The sequence below is a fragment of the Mesocricetus auratus genome, unplaced genomic scaffold (genome assembly GCF_017639785.1).
Source record: "Mesocricetus auratus isolate SY011 unplaced genomic scaffold, BCM_Maur_2.0 Super-Scaffold_100018, whole genome shotgun sequence".
Taxonomy (NCBI): domain Eukaryota; kingdom Metazoa; phylum Chordata; class Mammalia; order Rodentia; family Cricetidae; genus Mesocricetus; species Mesocricetus auratus.
The window spans coordinates 9,662,998-9,685,804 of NW_024429199.1; the positions used below are offsets into that span (position 1 = coordinate 9,662,998).

The window sequence follows — 22,807 nt, forward strand, 5'->3', positions numbered from 1 at the left end:
CCGCCGTCTTTCACATTCGGGGGCAGCATTGTTCCCCGTTGCCCCCTCACCATCCATGCAGTTAGATGTCCCCCAACGCCTCTGTCACCGATTGCAATTTTGTATGGGGCGATTATTTCGAAGTTCTTCGAATGCCGCCGCGTGGATTTAAACACCCAGCCGAGTAGACAGCTGAGCTGAACGGAATGAATGAAAGAAGGGGGACAGACAGACAGACGGACAGAGAGTGAGAGAGACAGACAGACAGACAGACAGAGGAACAGAGACTATGAATGAACGAGACCGGGTTTCACCGGCTACCGCCATCACCCCCCTCCCGATTCCGGGTGCCCGGACCTCCGAGCCCCGCGGAGCTGACAAAGTGCCCGAGGGGCGGAGTCTCTGAGCCGCGGGCTCCAGGCGGGCCTGCGCGCCAGGTGACTTTGGATTTCCGTGTTCACGTGGATCGGGGCAGGTGGCGCGGGGCGGGGAGGTGGTGGCGGGTGGGAGAGGAAGGGGAACGAAACCGGGCGCTCCCCCTTGAGCGGAGGCGGGTGGCTCCGCGGGTCACCACGAGGAGGGGGCGGGCGGGGCGGGGCGGACACGCCCTCTCGCGGGCGCGGGCCGCCGAGAGGGATCGGTGCCGGGTGCCCGCGCCGCGCGCCGGGCCGCGGAGGAGGCTGCCCCAAGCGGGCAGCGGCGGTGCGGGGACGGCTCGGGAGGCCGATCCTGCGGGTCTGGAGCCCGGCAGGGCCATGGGGGCCGGGGCCGGTCGGCCGGGCGTCCTGGCGGCGCTGCTGTTCGCGGTGTGCGCTCCGCTCCGGCTGCAGGCGGAGGAACTGGGTGAGTGACCGCGGGGCCGGGGCTCTGGGAGGGCGATGGGCCTCCGGGGAGCCTGCGGCTGGGCTGGCGGTCTCCGCCGGGCCGGGGATGGGCTGAAGTCAGCGAGTGCATTCCGGATGGCTCCTCAGAAACTCCTTCCTTCCCCCCACAAACGAGCGCGGCGGCTTGGCGCCTGTTCCCCAGCTGCCTGCGCGGTGTCCCCGCCCGGCTGCTTTAGTTCCCAGACTTCCCGACCCTGGCGGCGGGTGCGAGTGGCCTGGCTCCGGGTGAGCGCCCCGCCGGCTCCGGGTCTCTGCCTGCAGTGGGGGTGTTTCTGCGGGGCTGGCCGTGAGCAGGCTGCAGACTGGGCCCCCACAGCCTCACGCGTGTCCGGCTGGCGACCCGAACTGGAACCTTCTGGCTCCGGTCCCAAGAGAGTATTTGAGGGAGCCGACTCTGGGCCCAGGCTGCTTTTCCTCGGTAGCTGATCTTTGGCTTCCTGCGCCACCGAATTTACCCTCAGTCCACCAAATTAAAGCAGGAATCTGATTTCCCAGCCCTACGTGGCTCTCTTTAGCTAATCTGCATTAATTCTTCCTGGATAGGAAAGGCCAGCTTTCTGCAGGGTTTTTTTCCCCCCTTCTTTCCTTTTTCTTTCAGTTTTTGTTTCTCTCCTCTCCTGCCTTTGCTCCTCTGTAATCGGAGTTAGTTAATGACAGCAAATTTATGCAGAATACTTGGACACCACTCCGCGCCCCACCCCCGCCGCCCCCGCTATGCTTTCTGGTGAAACAGGAATCGAAGCTAAACCCATCACTGGAATTTTTTTATTGAAAAATGTATTCGTTCACCCAGACATTCAGCAGGTCGATAGTATTACAAATACAAAAGTGTAAAGATATTTTGTTTACAATTGGACTGTAGCACAATCCAATGTGTGCTAAATTAGAAATATATAAGTTCTTATGAATGCTTTATAAACGTACTATTTTTTTTTTTTTGTCGGTGCTAGGGACCCCTGTGCAAGGCAAGTCTTTCTCCAACCTAACTATATATTCCATCCCCTGAATGTTTTAAATCTTGGAACATTTCCTCAAGTCAGTGTTTGAAAATTTTACATTTTACATTTATTTGGTGTGGGTTTTTTCTTTAAAGATTTATTTTTAATTATGTGTATTCGTGTCTGTGTTGGGATATATGCATGTGAGTGCAGATGCCAATGAAAACAGAGGTGTCTGATCTCTTGGACCTGGAATTACAGGCAGGTGTGAACCCCTTGGTGTGGGCGCTGGGGACCAAGCTTGGCCCTGCTTCGAGAGCAGTGATATAACCGCTGAGATATCCCTGCAGCCCCATTTTTAAAACTTCTAATTAATGTATAGTTATTATTATCTTCTGGGGTTTTTTTGTTTGTTTGTTTTGTTTTTTTGTTCTTTTCGAGACAGGCTGTCCTGGAACTGGCTCTGTAGACCAGGCTGGCCTTGAACTCACAGAGATCCGCCTGCCTCTGCCTCCCTAGTGCTGGGATTAATGGCGTGTGCCACCACCGCCAGGCTACTATCTTCTGTTTTGAGACAAGGCTTTCTTTTGTACCTCAGGCTGGCCTGAAACCCATTGTGTATCACAGATTACTCTTGGATTCATTGGTGACAATCATCCTGCAGCCTCCAGAGTGCTGGGAGTAAAGGCACAAGCCTCTTTACCTGGCTCAGTAGATTGCTATATTTTGGTTTTGGATTTTGCTTACTTCTTTTTAGAATTTGACTTTGTTTTAAATTATGTCTATGAATGTGTGTATGTGCATATAAATGTAGGGACCCTCTGAGGCCAGAGGCCAGGGATCCCCCTGTGGCTGGACATATGATCCTGATCTGGGTGCTAGGAACTGAACTTGGGTCCTCTGCGAGAGCTGTATAATCTCTTAACTGCTGCAGCCCAATAATTTCTTTATTTCTATTTTCCTTTCTTACTTTTGGTTGGTTGGTTGGTTTGTTTGTTTGAGAGTCACTGTTTAGACTGAACCCTGATCTTCCATCCCCAGCCTCCAGAGCTGGGATTACAGTTGTGAGAAGGCATGTCCTCCACATGAAAATGCTTACCTGGGCCAAGTGAGCACTTTAGAAGTATGATTGTTCAGATTCTTATCCAGCTTCCAATTGTAGACCTTGTTGCCATTGACTGATGGAAGAAGATGTTGTCATTAGGGTTATCTCGGAACATCCTCTGTATTTAGGATTTTAAAATAAATGAGTGCCATCAAGGCGTTGAGGTGTGCTTGTCTACCTGAGGCACTTTGGAAACAGGCAGGAGGATTGCCTCCAATTCAAGGTTGCTTGCATAAGCGTGGTGTGGGATTTGGAGATGGATAATTTACCAGCACCTAATGAAGAAATATGACTTCTTTTTCCCAGCAACTCACCTGTCACTCGTTCTTTGGTTAGGGATGGGGCTTCTCTCTCTGCTACCCATCAAAGGATGTATCCTAGGTCACTCTAGTTCAGGTTTTCTGCAGGGTGGCCATAGCTGCTGTGTGTTCCTGAGTGTAACACCCGTGTAATGTCCAGAAGACAGTATTTCACGTCGCCTTCCCCATCCTCTGGCTCTTACATTCCAAAGTGCCCTTGGTTGTCGTGATGGAATCTAAAACCCTGATTTTCTTCTCACCAAAATATGTGCATGTGGGGAGTACAGATTTCCCCCTGGCGATTTAAATATCAACAGAAATGAAAATGAGCAGTGGATACTTTGAAGATCAACTTCTAGATGCTTATACATTGCTTTAAAAACCACTTCCCAGTTTTTGGCTTATTGCTGCTTGAAAGTCTAATCTCCCATCACTCATTTCTATTTGGTGGATATGTGACCTGCTGGTGTTTATATTTGGGTAGACATGTGAACTGCTGGTATTTGATGTTTTAGGTAAGTGGCTTTTTAAAAAAGTAAATACAAGTTTATTCTGGTATCTTCTGCCCCTTCGTGCAGACCTTTCTGGATCTTACCTGTCCAGGGGACAGTGAGGCTTAGTCAGCTTTGCAGGCTAATTTCCCATCCCTGACATCCTTGATGTGAGCGTCAGACACTCAATGACTGTTTCTGAGTTGAACTGAATATTCTCCTTGTGTTTCAGAACTTTCAAACCATTTCCTAATGTTTTGTTCCTAAGAGAGTACTATAGATCATAATGAAATTCTTTATGTAGGTACATCAACTGCTTCTGTTGTAATTTAAGAAAAGCAGCACTCAAGAGAAAGGCACCATGCAACAGGGTTCAAGCAGAGGTTTTTTTTTTTTTAATTAGGGAAAAGGATCATATAAAGAGGATGAGAGAGGGGGAAGACTGGCTTCCAGTGACAGGAATAGAAAGAGAGGAGAAAGGAAAGAGGGGAGAGAGAGAGAAGGGAACAGACAAAGAGGGAGAAGGAAGGAGGGAGGGAAGGAGTTAAGGAAGGAGGGAGGGAGGGAGGGGGAGAGAGAGAGAGGGAGAGGGAGAGGGAGAGAGAGAAGGTTGGGAGGTAGGCAGGGCCCTTTTAAAAGGGAATGTAGTGAATGTGCACAGGTGGTGCTCTTAGTGGCTGCAGCTGAGGGTGTATCCTGTCAGAACCCCAAATACAGGCCAGTACCGATGCCTGGATACTAACAACTTCCACTAACTAATTGTGTTTCCCAAGCCCAGCTCTCTTGGCATGCTTCAGTATGTGAGGATACCTTCCCCATGCAAGCACAACAGAGAAGGGAGTGTGCCTGCAGAACACTCTGCCTAAGCTCTTGGCTCTGGTGAAATGAATGATTTGGAGTATTCAGAAACATTGTTGTACCTCATATCTGGGAACAAAAAGAGGCCATGTCTGTCCAAGGAGTCAGCCACCAAATCAAAGGATGTCCTTACAGCAGGACTTGAACTCAGAATAAGATTTCACACAGTGTACTACATTTTTCATAACTTGAACCCTTTAACTTTGTGGGATAAAACAGGTTTGAAAATCATGAAAACCCCACACATTGAAAGTAAGACCTCAGCTGGGTGGTGGTGCATGCCTTTAATCCCAGCACTCAGGAGGCAGAGGCAGACGGATCTCTGTGAGTTCAAAACTAGCCTGGTCTACAAGAGCTAGTTTCAGCACAGCCTCCAAAGCCACAGAGAAACCCTGTCTCAAAATCCACCCCCTAAAAGAAAGTAAGACGTCTATGTTTTTTGAGGAATTATGGGGTGTATTCTATTTGACAGTTTCTGTTGTTACTGACTGTTTTATGACCCAGGCTGGTCTTTTTTTTTTTAAGATTTATTTATTTATTATATATACAGTGGTCTGCCTGCATATATGCCTACAGGCCAGAAGAGAGCACCAGATCTCATTATAGATGGTTGTGAACCATCATGTGATTGCTGGGAATTGATCTCAGGACCTCTGGAAGTGCTCTTAACTACGGAGCCATCTCTCCAACCCCCCCAACACCCCCCCCCGGGTCTTAAACTCTCCTTTTAGGTAAAGATGACCATAAACTGATAACCCTGTCATCTCTATCTTGCAAGTGCTGGGTGGGATTAGAGGCATGCACAACCAAGTTTGCTTGCCTTGCCTGTGACGCCCTATGTAGGGATTATAGGCATGTGCCACCGTGCTCAGGTTTTAAATGGTTTTAAGATACATAGGGCAATGAATTAATTATAGACGTTTTAATCGTGTTAAGGTAGGAACAACAGCAAAAACTTAGAAGCACACCTTGTAGTGGTTTGGACTGCTTTTTCTGTCTGCATTCTAAAGCTTTAATTCAGATAGTGTGACTCCTTGCTGGAGGACTTGGTTGGTTCGTCCTACCTCCGAGGTAATGCATGTGACCTGCTAGACATTACATTTCGCACGCAGTCAGGGCGTGGCGCTCATAGCTGCTTTGCTCTTGTAACTGTCTGTACAGTTGGTTAACTCAGCAGTCAATCAGACGTTCCCATTCTTCCTCTCTTGCTGGCTCTAATTCACTCCTGCTCTGTTCCTGTCCTCTATACTCAGACTTGTCTAGGTTCACCAGTTGACTTTCTTCCCGCTTCTCCAAGGTGTCAGCCCCCTCTACCTCAGAGCCTTGGCGTGTGCTCTTTGTTCTCTGTGCCTCAACTGTCCACATGGCTCACTCCCACCAGCAGAGTGGACTTTCTCGACCTCTGGAAGCCCTCTCCCATTTATTTCCAGAGCCCCATGCTCCCCCTCCCTCCTTTCTGTTTTCTTTGGAGCACTTGCTGTCTTCCAGGAGAACGCACTGTGTACATCTGTGTGTTTCTCTTTCCTCCTACGGGACCGGAAGGCTCAGGAGTAGGTTGTGTCTTGAACAGCGTCTGATGCATGCTCAGCAGGACTGCATGCTCACTGAGGATGGGATGAGAAGGCGGTGGAAGCACATGCTCACTCTCTTGCTAAGGCCCGGATCTCCCTGGCTGAGAATCAGAACGAGACTGTCTGCCCCAGGTGTTAATTGTTGTCGTAGGGTATGGACTTGCTAGAACTCAGGCTGGTGAGATGGCTCAGCCGGTAAAATTGGCTTGCCGAGAGTGCTGACTCTTCCAGGTTGTTCTCTAGCTTCCACATGTATGAGGAGGCGAGCATGGCCTGCCCTCCCCATGTGTACACACGTAAGTACGTACGTGTGAAACTACAACTTGCTCCAGCGTGAGGCGTCGGGTGCTGAGGGCGAAAGGATAAATCTCGCCAGAAAAACAGGAAGATTTTTGAAAATTAGACTATGAAATAACTTCTGTGGTGGAAGACTCCTGTTGATGTCACCTTCTACTCTTCATATACATTTAAAAATATGTATTTGTTTGTGGGAAGAAAAAGAAAACCACGTGATTTTCTAACTCAGTCTACAAATGAGGTTGAACCTGTGAGCCATGGTCCCCTGACTCCAGAACCAAGCTTGCCTTTTGGTTTTGGTTTATATTTTATTTTTTTGTAGGGGGGGTCTGGTGGGGGCTGAAGAGGAGGGGTTGTTGGAGGATGGACGGCCTGGAGAAATCTCTCAGATCCATGAGTCCAAGCCTGATTATTTTTACCACCGGTACCTGGTACAGAGTTTGGCAGATAACGCCTCCATATGAATATTTCCTGAGTCAAGGCCTGGCTGGGGACACTCCTCTGGCTCAGCTGAGGTCTAGGAGAAAGAGGGGAAGGGTCAAATTTTCAATAGCATCTGTACATAGGGCTGCTGTGCAGACTTAGAAACACTGCTGTGTTCCAGCTCTCTATCACTTCAACGGTAAATGAGAGAGAATGAACTAAAGAGAGGAAGGTTTCCTTTGGCTGGAGGTTTTAAAAGTTTCGGTCTATGGTTATTCCACGGGTAGTTGCTAGGCTGGTAGCAAGGCAGAGCTTGGGAGCATGTGGTAGCATAGACCTGCTTACCTCAAACGTTACCTCGTAAAGTTGCTGTCTTTCCCAGTAGGTTGCTGATCTATGGATTCTTCCATGGATAAATCCATTGGTGCGAACAGAGCCTTCCTCTCAGCCTACCTCCAGTCCTGCTGCACTGGGGACCAAGCCTTCAACAGCCAGCTTTGATAGTCATTGCAGATCCCTTCCACAGTGGTCATGTCTGTGTCCAAGAAAATAACGACTGTCAACCTGGCCATTCTGAGGTTTCAGAGACCTCTTTTAGGCAACAGCAGGAGAGCTGCTATGAATTTGACTCTTGCTCCCCTGGGAATAGGACAGGTGAGCTAATCAAGGGTTACCCTGAGGTCCACAGACGTGTGCATATTTAGGGCAGCAGACCTCTTGTATTTACCTCAGGTCATCTGAGGGTAATAACTAGGCACTCGTGACATTAGCACTGAGTTAAGCCATGCCATGGATGTGCATTGTCTAGTGTGTGTGTGTGTGTGTTCTGTTAAATATTAGATAGAAACAAAATGAGAATAAGCTATATGTAACAATATATGTAAGCTATAAAAAGCAATAAACTGTATATGGTCTACTATTTATTTATTTTCAGATAGAGACATGTATCTCAGTTGTCATGTGGCCATTGGTGGCCTTCACTCCCAATCCTTTTCCTTCGACCTCAGGGCCAGGATTACAGGCATAGGTCTCATCTCCAGGCTGACCCTGTTTTGTTATTTTGAAAAGGGTCTGAGGCTGGAGAGATAGCTCAGAGGTTAAAAGCACTGGCTGCTCTTCCAAAGGTCCTGAGTTCAATTCCCAGCAACCACATGGTGGCTCACAACCATGTATAGTTAGATCTGTTGCCCTCTTCTGGTGTTCAGGCAGAACACTGTATACATAATAAACACATAGATAAACAAATAAATAAGTCTTTAAAAAAAAAAAAAACTTCGTCTGCCAGCCTTGTCAGCCTTGAACTTGCAATGGTTCTCCAGCACCCTCAGTGCTGACATTAGAGGTGTTCACCACTATAATTTGTTCTGTGTTCTGATTTAACTTTTTAAAAATCTAACTCAATTACAACAGTTTTGAGAACTTTTAAAGGGACTGGGATTTAGAGAGATGGACCCCTTTATACTGGGTGTGTGTAACATAGGATCCAGGGACACGTTTACAATCCCAAATGCCTTCATGTGGTGCCTACTCTCACAAGGAAACCATTGTATGTCTGTGTCCAGGGGAGAACTGCTTGAAGAGATTCCTGAGGAACATGATGCCAGAGGGTAATTTATGCAACCACGCTTTAAATGAATAGTCTTTGTTTTCTCTTAAGGGTAATCACATTTGACTATTGAAAATCCTAATTAATAGCTAACCATTTGCCTCTATGACACTGTAATAAATTCCAAGTTCAGAATACACAAAGACCATGCAGCTTCCAGGACTGTGGAATGATAGTCCTGTTGTGAGGCTTATTTTACCCCTCAAGCCTTGTGCTTCATAGCTTCTCTTTCCCCACTGAGATTTGCTATTTTCTGGTCAGTCAACATTGATTGCTTCCTCCGTACACGTTATGTATGTCTGTGCTCGGGCAAAGATTCTTATCCCTTTTCTTTGTGTATTTTCCACAGTTGGCTCAAGTAATTCCCAAGTTGACAGGGTAGCACAGTGGCATTAGGACTTAGTTCATGCTTTGCTGACTTCCACATCACATCCAGTGTGACAGTGAGTACAGCAAGTTGACAGTACTGTGCTCCAATTTTGGGAGCAATTATTGAGGCTAAAGGCACCCCAGACTGGCAATTCAAGCACCTTTAAAAGGTTTGTTTTAATACCCTCATTAATGTGCTGCTTCAGCCTCGCCCTCTCGGCGCGGCTCGCCAGGGCCAGCAGGATAACTATTCCAAAGAGTTTTTAGAACTGACTTTTATCAAGGTCTCCCGGCGATTGTTGGGGCTGAAGCGTGAGGAAGAGCACTTTACCCCCCAAGCCTGCCATTTCCGAGCATCTGTCAGGAAGGACGTGATTGGAAGCAAAGGGAAGGATCTCTGTTGGAGTTGAAATAATGCTGTCGTACACTATTCCCCCGAATAATTCAGTAGAGAGTCCTTGAATGATTAAACAGGAAGGGTAACGGTTTCTCATGTAATTTTTATAAGAAATCCTGAATTAAACGTGACTTTTTGTTCTTTTGAGCTAGAGCCTCACAGTGTAGCCCAGGCTGGTGTAGACCTTAGGTTAGCCTCAAACTCAATAGCAAACCTCTTCCCTAAGCCTCCCCAGTGTCTAGATGCTGGTGTGGGCTACCAAGCCTGGCTCCTCGTGTTAATTATGAGACCAAAAAAAAAAATGCAACTGCAATCGACAAAAGGTGTCATGGACCTCAGGGCCAGGGGCGCTGCCGACAATGTGAGCCTAGACAGTGTTGTAAGTCTCGTAAGTCTCTGCGTCCAGTTCCTCACATTTATTTTAGGCAAAGGTGGCTTCGGGGTACAGTGGTTCTGTTCTGTGCTCTTTGGAGTCAAACTAGGTTCATAGTCCGCCGGCCACACCGGCTTAGTTATCCTACTCAGAGCTGTAACTTCACACACCTACCTAATGGGAGGGATGTGTGATAGAGTTGGGAATGTCACCTGGGTTTTTGTTGGAATGTGTACTTGGATATTTGAGGCATCACTCTTTGTATGTGTATGTGTATGGAGTGAACCATCATTGTCTATCAAACAGACTTGTCACAAAGATTAAAATGACATATAACCCTTAAAATATCCTGTCTGTCACCTTGTAGAAAGAGCACACTGGAAATTCTGGGTTTTGGCAAGGGCCCCTGCATAATTCTTTTTGTGACCCCACCCCCACCCCATTTCTCTTTTTGTCTTACTAATTTTGTTGCTGTTTCAAAACTTATGTATTTATTCTTGTTGGGGAAGGGATGTATGGAGGAGATCAGGATGACTTTGTGGAGTTGGTTCCATGCGACTCAGAGATCAAACTCAGGTCCTCAGGAATGCTCAGCAAAGCTCCTATACCTGCTGAACCATCCCAGTGAGCCCAACACTGTTGTCTTTGAGACAGAGTCTCATGGAGTCCATTCTGATCTTGAGTTTGCTGTGTAGCTAAGGATGGCCTTGAACTCCGGATCCTGTATCCACCCTCAAGTGCTGGGTGGAGTTGCAGGCTCTCACCACAATACCCAGCTCTCATTTTTTTTAAACTATTACTACGAAATGAAAATCACTTGCATGTGGGAAAGAGAGATGTGAGCACTCTCAACCTCTGTAATCCAGATGAGATCTGTACTTGGCTGTATTGGGGTGTCTAGACTCAACAGAAAAAGTCACTTGAATATTGTTGGTATCTTATTTAATACAAAGCCATCATTAGAAAACGTGCATACTCTTGGGCAGTGAGCCAGGGGAAAGCACTTGCTCCCAAGTCTGAACAACCGAGTTAAATACCTGGGACCTACATGGTGGAAGGCCAGAACCAATTCCCACAAACTTTACTTTGACCTCTGTCCAGAGGCATAATAAGTAATTAAAAAAGAATATTCTAGAGACACCTCCCCCCCTTCATTTATTTATTTATTTACCTAGTTTTGGATATAGGGTCTCATGTTCTAATGAGACTCATGAATTTCCCAGGAACTCACTACATGAGCCGGCATAGTCTGGGAGCTGGAACCCCTGATAGTCCTGACTCCAGAGCTAAGATTATAGATGTGAGCCTTCATCCAGCATACCCATTTGCGCAGTGTTGGGGGTCGACCCCAGGGCTTCCTGCCTGCTTCACCGTGTCCACTGAGCCACATCTGGCTTACATGCTGCTTGCCTGCCGCTACTGTTTCTTCATTTTTACTGTCTTTCAGGGTTTTGAGGCAGAGTCTCACTGAGATGCAAGGCTGGCCTTAGGCTCTCAGTTGCTCTCCTTCAGCTTATGTGCTGAGTTTCAGGCTCCCTTCACCACATCTGGCTAAGGTGTCTTAATTAGTCTTCAGTTTAAGCTGTAGCAGCTTGAACATCAATGGCCTGGTATTATTAGTAAAGTTAGCTGCCAGTTTTCTTTGACCTCTTTATTCTGAGTGTCTGTGCACTGTAGATAAAAGCCATGTCTTTGGGGGCTGGAGAGATGGCTCGGTGATCTTGCAGAGGACTTAAGTTCCCAGCTTCCACATGGCTGCTCACTACTGTCTGTAACTCCAATTCTAGGAGATTTGATGCCCTCTTCTTGGCATCCACAGGCAGCAGGCATACATGATACACATACATACATTCAAGCAAAACATTCATATATATAAAGTTTAAATATTTTTAGAGGGTTTTTGCTATAAAAAGGTTTTGTTTTTTGTTTTTTTTTTTCCCCCTGCCAGGAAGTGGTGGCCTGTGCCTTTAATCCCATCATTGGCTCGGGGAGGCAGAGGCAGGCAGACCTGGTCTACAGAGTAAGTTCCAGAGCTAGTGCTCTTACACAGAGAAACCCTATCTCAAAAAAAAGTTTTTTCCTTATAATTTCATCCATAAAATCAAGAAACTTCTTGAATTAAAAAAAAATGACTAATGCCTCCAATGACTTGTAACTTAGTAACATCAGTGGGAAAAGTCTTGTTTTTAAATGTCAAATCACATAGTTCAATTTCAGTATCATTTTTAGAACTCTGAAGGCCAAAGTCCACTTCTCCACACTGGCCCTCTAACCCCCGAAGCCCCATTATGGGATGTCTCTGAACATCTCACTGTGAGAGCCTCATCCAGACCGTCACCAGTGTATTCCACAGAATTCTGGTCCCAGGAGATGCCCAATGAAGCAAGAGTTCCCTGGGAAGTACTGCAGGCGCTGCCCCCATTAGCGCCTCACTGAGCGTCATCAGGGCCTTGGCACGTGTGTGGTGATGCAGAAGGTGGGATTCTGCAAGCTCCTTTACCTCCTTAGGGCTGGGATCACATGCATGTGCTGCCACGCATGCCCAGCTTAAATTCTTGATGTGTGACTGTTGCTATGGTTACTTTTGTTTGTTTTAAGACAGGGTCTGACCTTACTATATAGCCCAATCTGGCCTTGAACTCTTTGGAGATGATGGTATGACCTCAATATAAACGTCGCAAATACTGGAACCAGAGAAACTAGTGCTTAGGGATATGCTGACCTGACATTAAGTAGGCATTAGATAAATACTGGGGAGTGTATTCTAATTTGACTTCCTCAGCAGTTTAAAGCCTCACACACACACACACACACACACACACACAGTCTCATTTGTCTTTACCACACCCTGTTATGGCTGGTAATTTAAAGATGAGGAAAACTGATACACAGAAGACGACTGACTTCTTAGTTGAGATCATATAGCCAGTGAGTAATACATTTGGAGTAAAGTCACCTAGTTGAATATCTATAATTTTTTAACGGCAATTTAAAGTATATTAAATTCTCGGGCCAGTGACAATGGCTTAGTGGGCAAAGGCGCTTGCGTCAAGCCAGACAACCTGAATTAAGTTCCTGGAATCCACACGGTGGAAGGTGAGCTCCCACAAGTTGTCCTCTGACTTCCACACGTGCTCACAAACAAAGGAATAAATGTAATGAAGTTTCTCGTTCTAGTCTGGCCTTGAACTCAACGATGAGTCTCCTGCCTTAGTCTCCTGAGAGCTGGGATTACTGGCATGTTAAATAGAAAGATAGCCAAGTATGCATGGTAGCACATTTTTTATTTAAAGACTTGTTTTTAGCGTTTTAACTCATGTGTGTTTTCTCCATGTTGGTGTGTATTGGGGGAAGAGGTGACAGAGCATCTGGGATTGGAGTTAAAGGTGCTTGTGAGCCACCTGACGTGGGTGCAGGGTCCCCGGAGAGCAGCAAGCACTCTGTCTGTCCCTGTAGCCCCATGTCCAGCTTAAACCCTTAACGTCCTGTTGCCTCTGTGCTTGCATTGTTAGTTGGACAGAGACAGGGTCTTCTTTGTTACAAAGAGTCTGCCTTTGAATTCCAGATCCCACTGGCTCTGCCTCCCAAGTGCTGGGATTTCAGGTTGTGTCATCACTCCTAGCCCTGTGCCTGGTTTAATACTCGTGATTATCCTATGATGTGGGTACCATCCTTACCTCTATGCTACAGCCGAGGACGAGGAAACTTAGGTATAGACAATCACCTAAGGCCCCACAGTCAGTATCAGGCAGGTTTGTGTGAGACCCAGGGCTCTGATCATGGAGCTCTGTCTCCATGCAAGTATATGGAAGTTAGAAAATGATAGTTGTATGGGAAGAAGATGAGGGGGAGGAAACCCCAGCCAGAAGATCAGAATATAGTCTTTCTTTCTTCGTTTTGTTTTGTTTTTTGAGACAGTGTCTGTTTGGGTAGCCCTGGCTGTCCTGGAACTCAATCTATAAACCACACTGGCCTCAAACGTACAGAGATATCTGTCTGCCTCTGCTTCCCAAGTGCTAGCATGCATCACTACACCCGGTATGAAATTTCAGTTTAAAAAAATGGAAATGGTATCTGCACCTCTTTTAGCATTCTGGTGTTGGTGAGCACAAAGTAATAATTGTAAATTGGGTGGTGGTGGCGCACACCTTTTATCCCAGCACTCAGGAGGGGGAGACAGGCTGTTCTCTGAGTTTGAGGCCAGCCTGGTCTACAGAGTGAGTTCCAGGATATCCAGGGCTGTTACACAGAGAAACACTGTCTTGAAAAACAAAACAAAAGTAATAAATTGGTTTGCCTCACAGTTTTGTAGGGTGCAAAATCCAAGATTGAAGGGCCACCGGGCCTGTGTCAGAAGGTCAGAGTCAGAAAATGTGCTCCTTAGAGAGAAGGAGATCCAACTCATCCACTCATCCTGTGCAAGGACACTGCATTCATTAGTAACCCCCTTTTTTTCATTTTTCAAGACAGAGTTTCTCTGTGTAACACTGCTGGCTCTTCTGGAACTTGCTCTGTGGCCCAGGCTGGCCTCACAGAGATCTGCCTGCCTCTGCCTCCTGAGTTCGTGAGCCACCACCGCCCAGCTCATTTCTTTCTTTTTTTTTTTTTCTTTTTTTTTGGTTTTTCGAGACAGGGTTTCTCTGTGGCTTTGGAGGCTGTCCTGGAACTAGCTTTTGTAGACCAGGCTGGCCTCGAACTCACAGAGATCCGCCTGCCTCTGCCTCCCAAGTGCTGGGATTAAAGGCGTGCACCACCAACGCCCGGCCCAGCTCATTTCTTAATTTTTAAAAAAAAAGTTTATTGTTATTGCCAGAGAGGGGGTGTGTCCTGGCATGTCTGTGGGTATCAGGGGACAACTTTGTGGAGTCCCGTCCTTCCTGAGACTGACCTCAACTCATCGGGTCTTTGTCTCAAGCTGTTTACCTGCTAGGCCAGTGGTTCTCAACCTTCCTAATTCGGAGACTCTTTAAGACACTTCCCCATGCTGTGGTGACCTCCGATCATAAAATTATTTTCATTGTTACTTCATAAGCATAATTTCGCTACTGTTATGAATCATAACATAAATACTCCTGTTTTCTGATGGCCTTAGGCACCTCCAATGGGGTCGACCCACTTGAGAGCCACTGTAGTAAATCCATCTTGTCAGCCTTGTTTCTCCATCTCTGCTGGCAGCACACAAGTATAGTTGAGAACAGTTGGACAGCAGTGGTATTTAGAAGAGTATGGCTCACAGCAGAATTAGTGAGACCTTGGGAATCTGGCCACCTCACCACCAGACAAAGAGCGCAGTAATGATTGCAAGCTTGCCTTTGTGGTTGAGAAGATTGCAGTCATCAAGAACTCACTTGATCTTAGACATGGGAAGCAAGTTTCTCACACCCACACATGGGTGATTGTGTGTGTGGAGACCTGTTGGAACTTGAATATTCAGACAGCACAGATGTAACCATAATGAACTTATGTTTCTAGAAGTGGTTTCACTCTCACAGTATTGCAGAGCATTCTTTCCCAAATGACTGGTTGGAATTCATTAGCAATGAGGTGTTCAGGAGGCACAACCAGTATGCTGTCAGTGAATTGATAATCGATGAGATCAAATGGGAAACATGGCAATGGGTTACATCTAATAGAAGAATCGGTTCAATAAAGTTTTGGGACAGTTTATACACATATGCATACTTACCAACCTGGGCTGTGATAAATCCACATGGGTCATAATCAAATAGGCTTTTGTTTTTACTCTAAAGAGTGATAAATAATCATTCTGGAAGTATTTGTATAATAGTCACTGCACATCACCCAAATAATCCTCCTACAAGTACAAACCCATGAAAAGCTTTGTATGTTTGTTTGTGATGTATGTTTATTTAGGTGTGTGCATCTGAATGCAAGTGCATGTATGGAAGCCAGAGGTCTATGCATGTTTTCTTCATTGTCCACCTTTTGTAAAGATAAGTATTTACTTACTTATTTCTTGACAATTTCATGCATTTACTTTGACTATACTCACCCCATTCCCCTCTCTTATCTCTTTTTTACTCTCTGGAATCTGCTGTCCCCCTTTCTCTCTCTCTCTCTCTCTCTCTCTCTCTCTCTCTCTCTCTCTCTCTCTCTCTCTCTCTCTCTCTCTCTCTCTGTGTGTGTGTGTGTTTGTGTGTGTGTGTGTGTCCGTCCCTCCGTCCGTCCCACTAAGGAGTAGCTTTCACGAACATGGGTTATTTACTGTGCCATAGTTTTTTTTTTTTAACCAGTGACTATACCACTGAAGAAAAATGATTACTCCTCCCCTAGCAGCCATCACTTACCACTAGGTCCTTACCCAAGAGTGGGGCAAAACCCTCCCCTATCCATAGTGGAATGTTGATGGATTCCATCTTGGGCAGATTGTGTGCAGGTGACCGTAGCTGCTGTGAGTTCATGACTACACAACCATGTCCTGTACAGAAAACAGCCTTCTGCAGAATTCTCTCCATCCTCCTGCTCTTCATTCTTTTCTCCCCCCTCTTCCACTGTGTGCCCTGAGCCCGCCCATGCACAAAGGTGGCTTCTCTGACCACAGCACTAATCTATGGGTGTAACACATAAACATTTAGAAAGGGATTTGACAAGTTGTCAGTTTAGCAGAGCAGCAATAGAATCCTCCCACCCAACTACCATTGCCCGGTGGCTTGGACCTATGACCTCCCTGTTCATGGGCTTTTGACAAGGTTTACAGTATCAGCCCCTGCGTGTTTGAGACCAGGTCTCTCACTAAACTTGGAGCTCATCCATTCTGCTAGGCACTGATGAGCCGCAGGGGCCCACCCAACACTGGGATTGCAGAGAAGAACTACCATACCCAGCTTTTAGTTGACTGCCAGGGATCTGAACTCAGGTCATTGAGTTGTGTCCCTAGACCCCAAGGTTTCTTTTTAAGCCTTTTAGTATTGTAGGTCTGAGTCGATACTATATATCTCTTTGTTTTTCATACTATGCATCTTTTAATTTACTTTTTTTTCCATTTGTGAAACATGTATCTTATCAAAGGGAAAGAGATGTTTAAGGAAGTTGCTGTTTTCCTTTCCTAGTGGGAGGAACCAGAATAGACTAAATAAAAAGTTTGCTCATGTAGACAAGGATCTAGGATTCAGCTTATTTAGAAAATAACTCATACCCATCTTCTTCAATAGCCAGTGTTTAAAGTGACAAGGCACAGCCAGCATTCTTAGTCATAGATAGGGTAGATGTTAAGTCTGTATTTATGGCTTTGTACTCATGACTCTACTCTCCAAAATTTCTTAAGGCGGGGCTGCAGCTTAATTGGCTTACCTAGGGTGCAGAGTCCTGGGTCATCTCAGTGCCAGCATAAACCAGGCAGGGGGGTACACACCTATAACCCCAGCACTGGGAGGTAGAGGCAGCAGGACAAGGGCAAGCACATCCTCAGGTATATAGTGAGGTTAAGGTTAGTCTAAGATATGTGACACTGTCTCAAAAAATTACTTGTTAATATCTCCCCCTCGTGACTACAAATTCCTTGAAGCAAGAACTACATTGTTCTTAGTTGTTGTATGAATTTCTTAGTGACATTTGAGCTTATTGGTTTATGGAGAGTTTTTGCCATCTATATATTTCATGCTAAAAGTAGACTTGTTACAAAGAAATGTTAGGTGAATTTGGTCTTTTTATGTTACTTTTCTGATTTAGTTATATTCACATTCAGAAGATAAGGGTCCAGTAAGGTAGTTCAGTAGATAAAGCTTGGTGATGTGAGCTTGATCCTTGGAACCCACAGGATGGAAGGAGAGAACTCCCAAAAGTTGTCCTCTGATCTCAATATCCCAATATGTACCATGGCATGTGAGTGAGCATGTACACAGTCAATCAATAAATATAAAATAATTTGCAAAAATTTAGGAAAATAACTGTATAATAAACAAGATGAAAATTACTTGCTACCTTATATCACATTCCTCCTATGTATTGTACACACACACACACACACACACACACACACACACACACACACACACACATTTTAAAGACAAGATTTCCCTCAAACTCATTATGTAACCAAGGATGACCTACAACTCCTGATCTTTCTGCTTCTATTTCCCAAGTACTGGGATTACAAGCATGTGCTACTGCAGGGCAGTGGTGGTGCACACCTTTAGTCCCAGCACTTGGGAGGCAGAGGCAGGCAGATTCTGTGAGTTCGAGACCAGCCTTGTTCCACCAGGTAGGTCTCAGGAACTAAAGTCAGGCTGTCACCCTTTGCAGCAGGCACATGTACTTGCCAAGCCACTCCACGAGAACTCTCAAAGTGACCTGTACACAGAAGTACTTCCCCCTGAACACATGGAAACAATAATCATAAAAAAAGAGTCCCAGGACTCAGGAGGCATATCTCTGTGAGTTCAAGGCCAGCAATGGTCTATAGAGCGAGTTCCAGGACAGCCAGGGATATACAGAGAAATTCTATCTCTAAAAAACCAAACAGATAAATAGGAGTTATGGACTGACAAGATAGCTTGTAGTGTAAAGGTGTCTGCTGCCAAGACTGAGGACCTTGGATGAAGAGAACCAATTCCCTGAAGTTATCCTCTCTGACCTCAAGAACTGTGGGGTGTGTATGCCCACCCACATATAAAATAACCATTGAAAAATAATAAGGCTAAGCTGGGCATGGTAGCACATGCTTGGTTTGTTTTTTTAAGACAGGGTTTCTCTGTGGCTTTGGAGGCTGTCCTGGAACTAGCTCTTGTAGACCAGGCTGGTCTCGAACTCACAGAATTCTCCTGCCTCTGCCTCCCGAGTGCTGGGATTAAAGGCGTGCGCCACCACCGCCCACCTGGCTTTTAGTTTTATTTTTGTAATTTATTTTAAGAGAACGGTTGTTCATTTTCCCAGTGCAGCTGCTGCTCTGAGCAGTGGCCAGAGTTTAGCCTCTAGTGAAGGACCACCTTGAGATAAATACACTGTAGTGGATTGGCAGTTTCTGGCTGGGGAAAGGAAAGCTACTCTAGTTTGGCCATCCTGTTCTTTGGCAGTTACATTCTGGCTCAAAGGAAGGAAAAGATAAACATTTTGTGGCTGACGCTTTTGAAGAGCAGACAGATTCCCTGCAGCAATCCCTCCTCCTTCCCTTGCTCCTCTCCCCTTTGAAGTTAGGCAGGTGGCAGTCTTTTTTAATCTGTCTACCGCTGCCTGCTCTAGCCTGGCTTCAGCTCTCCCTGCCTGGGAGATCAACCCAACACTTCTGTGAAATTTAATCATAGAGCTGTGATTTTTATTAGTTTCATTAAACACGGACTTCATTCCGTTTGCTGGTTATCCAGCTGTGGACGGAGTGAGAGCCTTGGGATGAGAACTGCACTACTGAGCTGCACGACCACACACTTTCAGTGCCGCACACGCCTCACAGCAAGTCACAACAGTCTTGTCATTTGACCTGCCTCTCCCCGTCTGTGTAAAGTGTTTTAAGGCAAATCTCAGGCTGCACGCCATTTCAGACACGCAGAAGTCAGTAGGTGTCTGTAAAAAGCTGCACTTTGACTGACCTTTATTTATTCTTTCTTTTCTCGGGCAGGGTTCCATGTAGCCTGTGATGACCTTGAGTTAACTTTGGAGCTGAGAATGGCCTTGAGTTTCTGATCCTCTTGCCTCTACCTCCCACGTGCTGGAATGACAGATGTGTGTCCCATCCCTGATTTTGAGGGTGCTGAGGGCGGAGTCCAGGGCTTCATTCAGGCCAGGGAACACTTAACTTAGCACCTGAGCTACATCCATAGGCCCTCACAGTGCTTCATTACCACGTACAGCTAAGAAAGTTATTTGATGATTTCTTGACGTGACTGTAACAGTGGTCTTTTGCAAGCTGTATTATGTGTATGTGTGTAGGTGTGTGCATGCAGACGCAGGTGTCCCCAGACTCAGAAGCGGGTGTCTGATCCTCTGGAACTGGAGTCACAAGTGATTGTAAACTGACATGGGTGTCGGGAACCGAACTCAGGTCGTCTGCAAGAACATGAAGCCATTTTCATCATGGAACTACCTCTGCAGCCCCAACAGTGATCTTTTCAAAGAGTTTTATAGTGCTAAGTTTTCAAGTGGGAGCCATGGACATGTCACCTGCCTTCTTTTCTTTTTTCTTTGTGACTGTAACTGAAGCTGGCTTCCTGGTTCTCCTCCTACCCCATCCCCAACTAGGTTACTTACCAGTGCTTGGCTAAACTGATAGATTTTTGTTTGTTTGTTTTCAAGACAAGGGTTTCTCAGTGTAATAGCTCTGGCTGTCCTGTAACTTTGTAGACCAGGCTGGCCTCAAACTCATAGAAATCCACCTGCCTCTGCCTCCCAAGTGCTGGGATTAAAGGTGTGTGCCACTACTGCCCGGCAAATTGATAGATTTTTAAACCGTGGGACTCCTGCATTTCTTTCCTGTGTTGTTCTCAGGCCTGTCCCATTTAAGCATATGATAGTGTCACCATCTTCTTGCTTGTAGTTTCCCATTTTCCCCTTTGGCGTATTTCTACTCAGTCATTTGAAGTCATCAGAACTGTAGGCGGGCAGTGGATGCATTTGGCGACCTAATAAATAGGATAGCAGCATTTGCCACAGAGAATCCTATGGTGCACTCTGAGATGCAAGAGAGAGAGAGAGGTCAGCCTCCCCTAAGCCTTCCCAGCATTTCAGTGAATACACACTTCATTTGAGATGCAGATTTACATCCTTGGGAAATCTTCCCAAGGAAGCCCAGGTCCCTATACATAGCAATGATGGGAATGTCTAGGACACATCTGCCCATTTGCATCACCATTGGGTGGCAAAGTTCCCCTTGGGTTTAAGAGCGTAAATGACTGGAAAGTAATAAAATTGAGGCTTTGAATAAAAATGATGGCCTGGAGTTTCTCATTGTCATATCATCACCACTCTTTTAAAAGATGAAAATTTTGGGTGTAATAATCATGTTGAGGTTGATTCATGTAACTGCTCCTTGTTTTATTTTTAGTTAATTTTAAATAGGGTCTGACTGTATAGCCCTGGCTGGCCTAGAAGGCGATAGACAAGGTTGACCTTGAATTTATGTCACTCTTCCTGCCTCTGCCTCTGCAGTGTTAGGGTGATGGGTGTGAGCCGTAGCCAGCTTGTTTCTCATTTTATCTTTAGTTGTGTTCTGTTTTGTTTGTGACAGGGTATTACTGCATAGCTTAGGCTGGCCTTGAACTTCTAGGGTGAACTTCTGCCTCAACTTCTAGGATGCCAAGCTGTGTGAACCATCATGCAGTCCAGTTGTGCTTTCATAAGTTCTTCTTAAAAAAACAAAAACTTATTGCTATGTATGTATGATCTCTCTCTCTCTCTCTCTGTGTGTGTGTGTGTGTGAGAGAGAGAGAGAGAGAGAGAGAGAGAGAGAGAGAGAGAGAGAGAGAGAGAGAGAGAGAGAGAGAGAGACACGACTTTGAAGAGTCAATTCTGTGAGGGCAAGCTCAGGTCCTCCAGCTTGTTTGGCAAATGCTTTTACACAGAGCCTTCTTACCAGCCCTGTGTTGCCTTTAAACAGTTCTCTGTCCTCTTGTTAGAGAAGAGTTGCCCAGACTGAAAGTGACCACATGGCCAGCTATGCTGCTTCTTGGTGGCTGCAAGGTGTAGTTGTATGTGCAGTGGGTCATTATGTGTGGTTGTTCGTTTTAACACTTGCTAACCCAGGGTTGATTTTTCTGGATGCTAAAAATCAACCTACAATGGTAGGACAAGGAATGAAAATGAGTAGCAGATCTAGGGTGCTTACCTCCTTTAAAGGGACAGGAATCATTTCTCTAGACCTGTGAGACTATCTATTCATGTGATTGACATGACTCCCAGTTTTCTGGAGAAGTTATACATATAGTTTTCTATTACAACCATTGAAGGCAAGCAAATAATTCAAACTTATAATCAAAGCCCTATTTACTATATGCCATTGTATAATATGCCTCTCCCTAGTGTAACTTTCAATTTTATACTTGTAACTGCTTCCAGGGAATTTAGTTATCACCCCAAAGTTGTCAAACCAAGTGATGTCTTGTATTGGCCTTCCTATCTGCATCAGCCTTAGCCTTCCGGTCACTTGGACTCAAAACAGTCAATATTTTGTCTCCTCTTATCTTTCCGGTGGCGCTGTGTAAACCCTGAGGCGTTTCCTTCTTGCTTCCCATTCTCAGCCCCCTTCTGTGGGATTCTTCCCCCTCTAAATCTCAGCAGTATCCAGCTGGGGTCAGAATCTATTGTCCACACTGTCTTTGAATTCACTGTGTAGCTCCAGTTGGCCTTGAATTCGTGGGCCCCTGGCCTCAGCACCCCGAGTGCTAGAATTAAAGGTGTGTGTAACCACACTTGGTTTCTCTTACTCTTTCATTAACTCAGAAAGTTCTGTGTCCACCAGCTTCTGCCTAAGTCTCCAGGTGTCAGTGGTGATTCTGTCTTCCTCGGTCTGACATTTCTCGCGGCACCTCTCCACTTGCTGTAGCACTAAGACGGACCCGCTTCCGGCCAGGCCCTCCTTCCTGGCCCTCAGCATTGGCTGCCGAGATGGGATGGGTTCTGGAGTTCTGCAGCACCTTTAAAGTGTATTTCTTCTCTTAGTCATTTGGGGCAGAAACTGCAGAGCAAGCAGGGAAGGTCTAGAATGAATGAAGAATTCAGAGACCCCCCCCCATGGGAAAAGGCCTGGGAATGAAGGGCCATCCAGAACATTTCAGGGGAGTATTCTCCATGGCAGAGATCCATGGAGACTTGTTTTTGCACCTCAGACAATTCCTACAGATTTCTTCCCCAGCTGTCAGAGAATCTTCCTTTCTTAATTTGTTTGTGTTTCTGTTTGTTTTGTTTAATTTGGTGCTGGGGAGTGGGTCCATTTCATGTACTTTAGGGGAGCTCAGCCAACGGAGCCCCACTTGTCCATGCTACACCTCACCCTCCTCAACTGTTGTATAGTGCAAATACAGTGTCTGTCTACTCCCCTGCAGCTGGCTGGGTTTACATGCCACTAGATAACTTGTGTTGTGCCTTTCATTTGGTTACTTATCAGCTGGCCCAATCTATTAGGTAATTGGTAGACTTCATTATTCAAAATAATCTAAAGTAACTTCTTGACTTAGCGAGTTATTTATAAAAGTCACGAAAATGCTGTCTCTTGCCTTTCATGCTCCTTTAGCATTGTGTTTAGGCCTTTTGATACAGTGCATGCCACCTAG

The 22,807-nt window shown here is 45.8% G+C and overlaps 1 protein-coding gene across 2 annotated transcripts in view; it reads left to right on the forward strand.

Annotated features, from left to right (window-relative positions):
• The first annotated feature begins 622 nt into the window (after positions 1-622).
• The window catches only part of Dcbld1 (discoidin, CUB and LCCL domain containing 1), a 71,806-nt gene continuing 49,621 nt past the window's right edge, over positions 623-22,807 (forward strand). Inside the window, exon 1 of one of the 2 annotated variants that reach the window (XM_040728134.1) lies at positions 623-822. In XM_040728134.1, coding sequence (XP_040584068.1) covers positions 735-822 — 88 coding nt within the window. In that variant the 5' untranslated portion in view covers positions 623-734. The remainder of the gene's footprint in view (positions 823-22,807) is intronic. The other variant, XM_005073290.4, reaches the window with a different exon arrangement.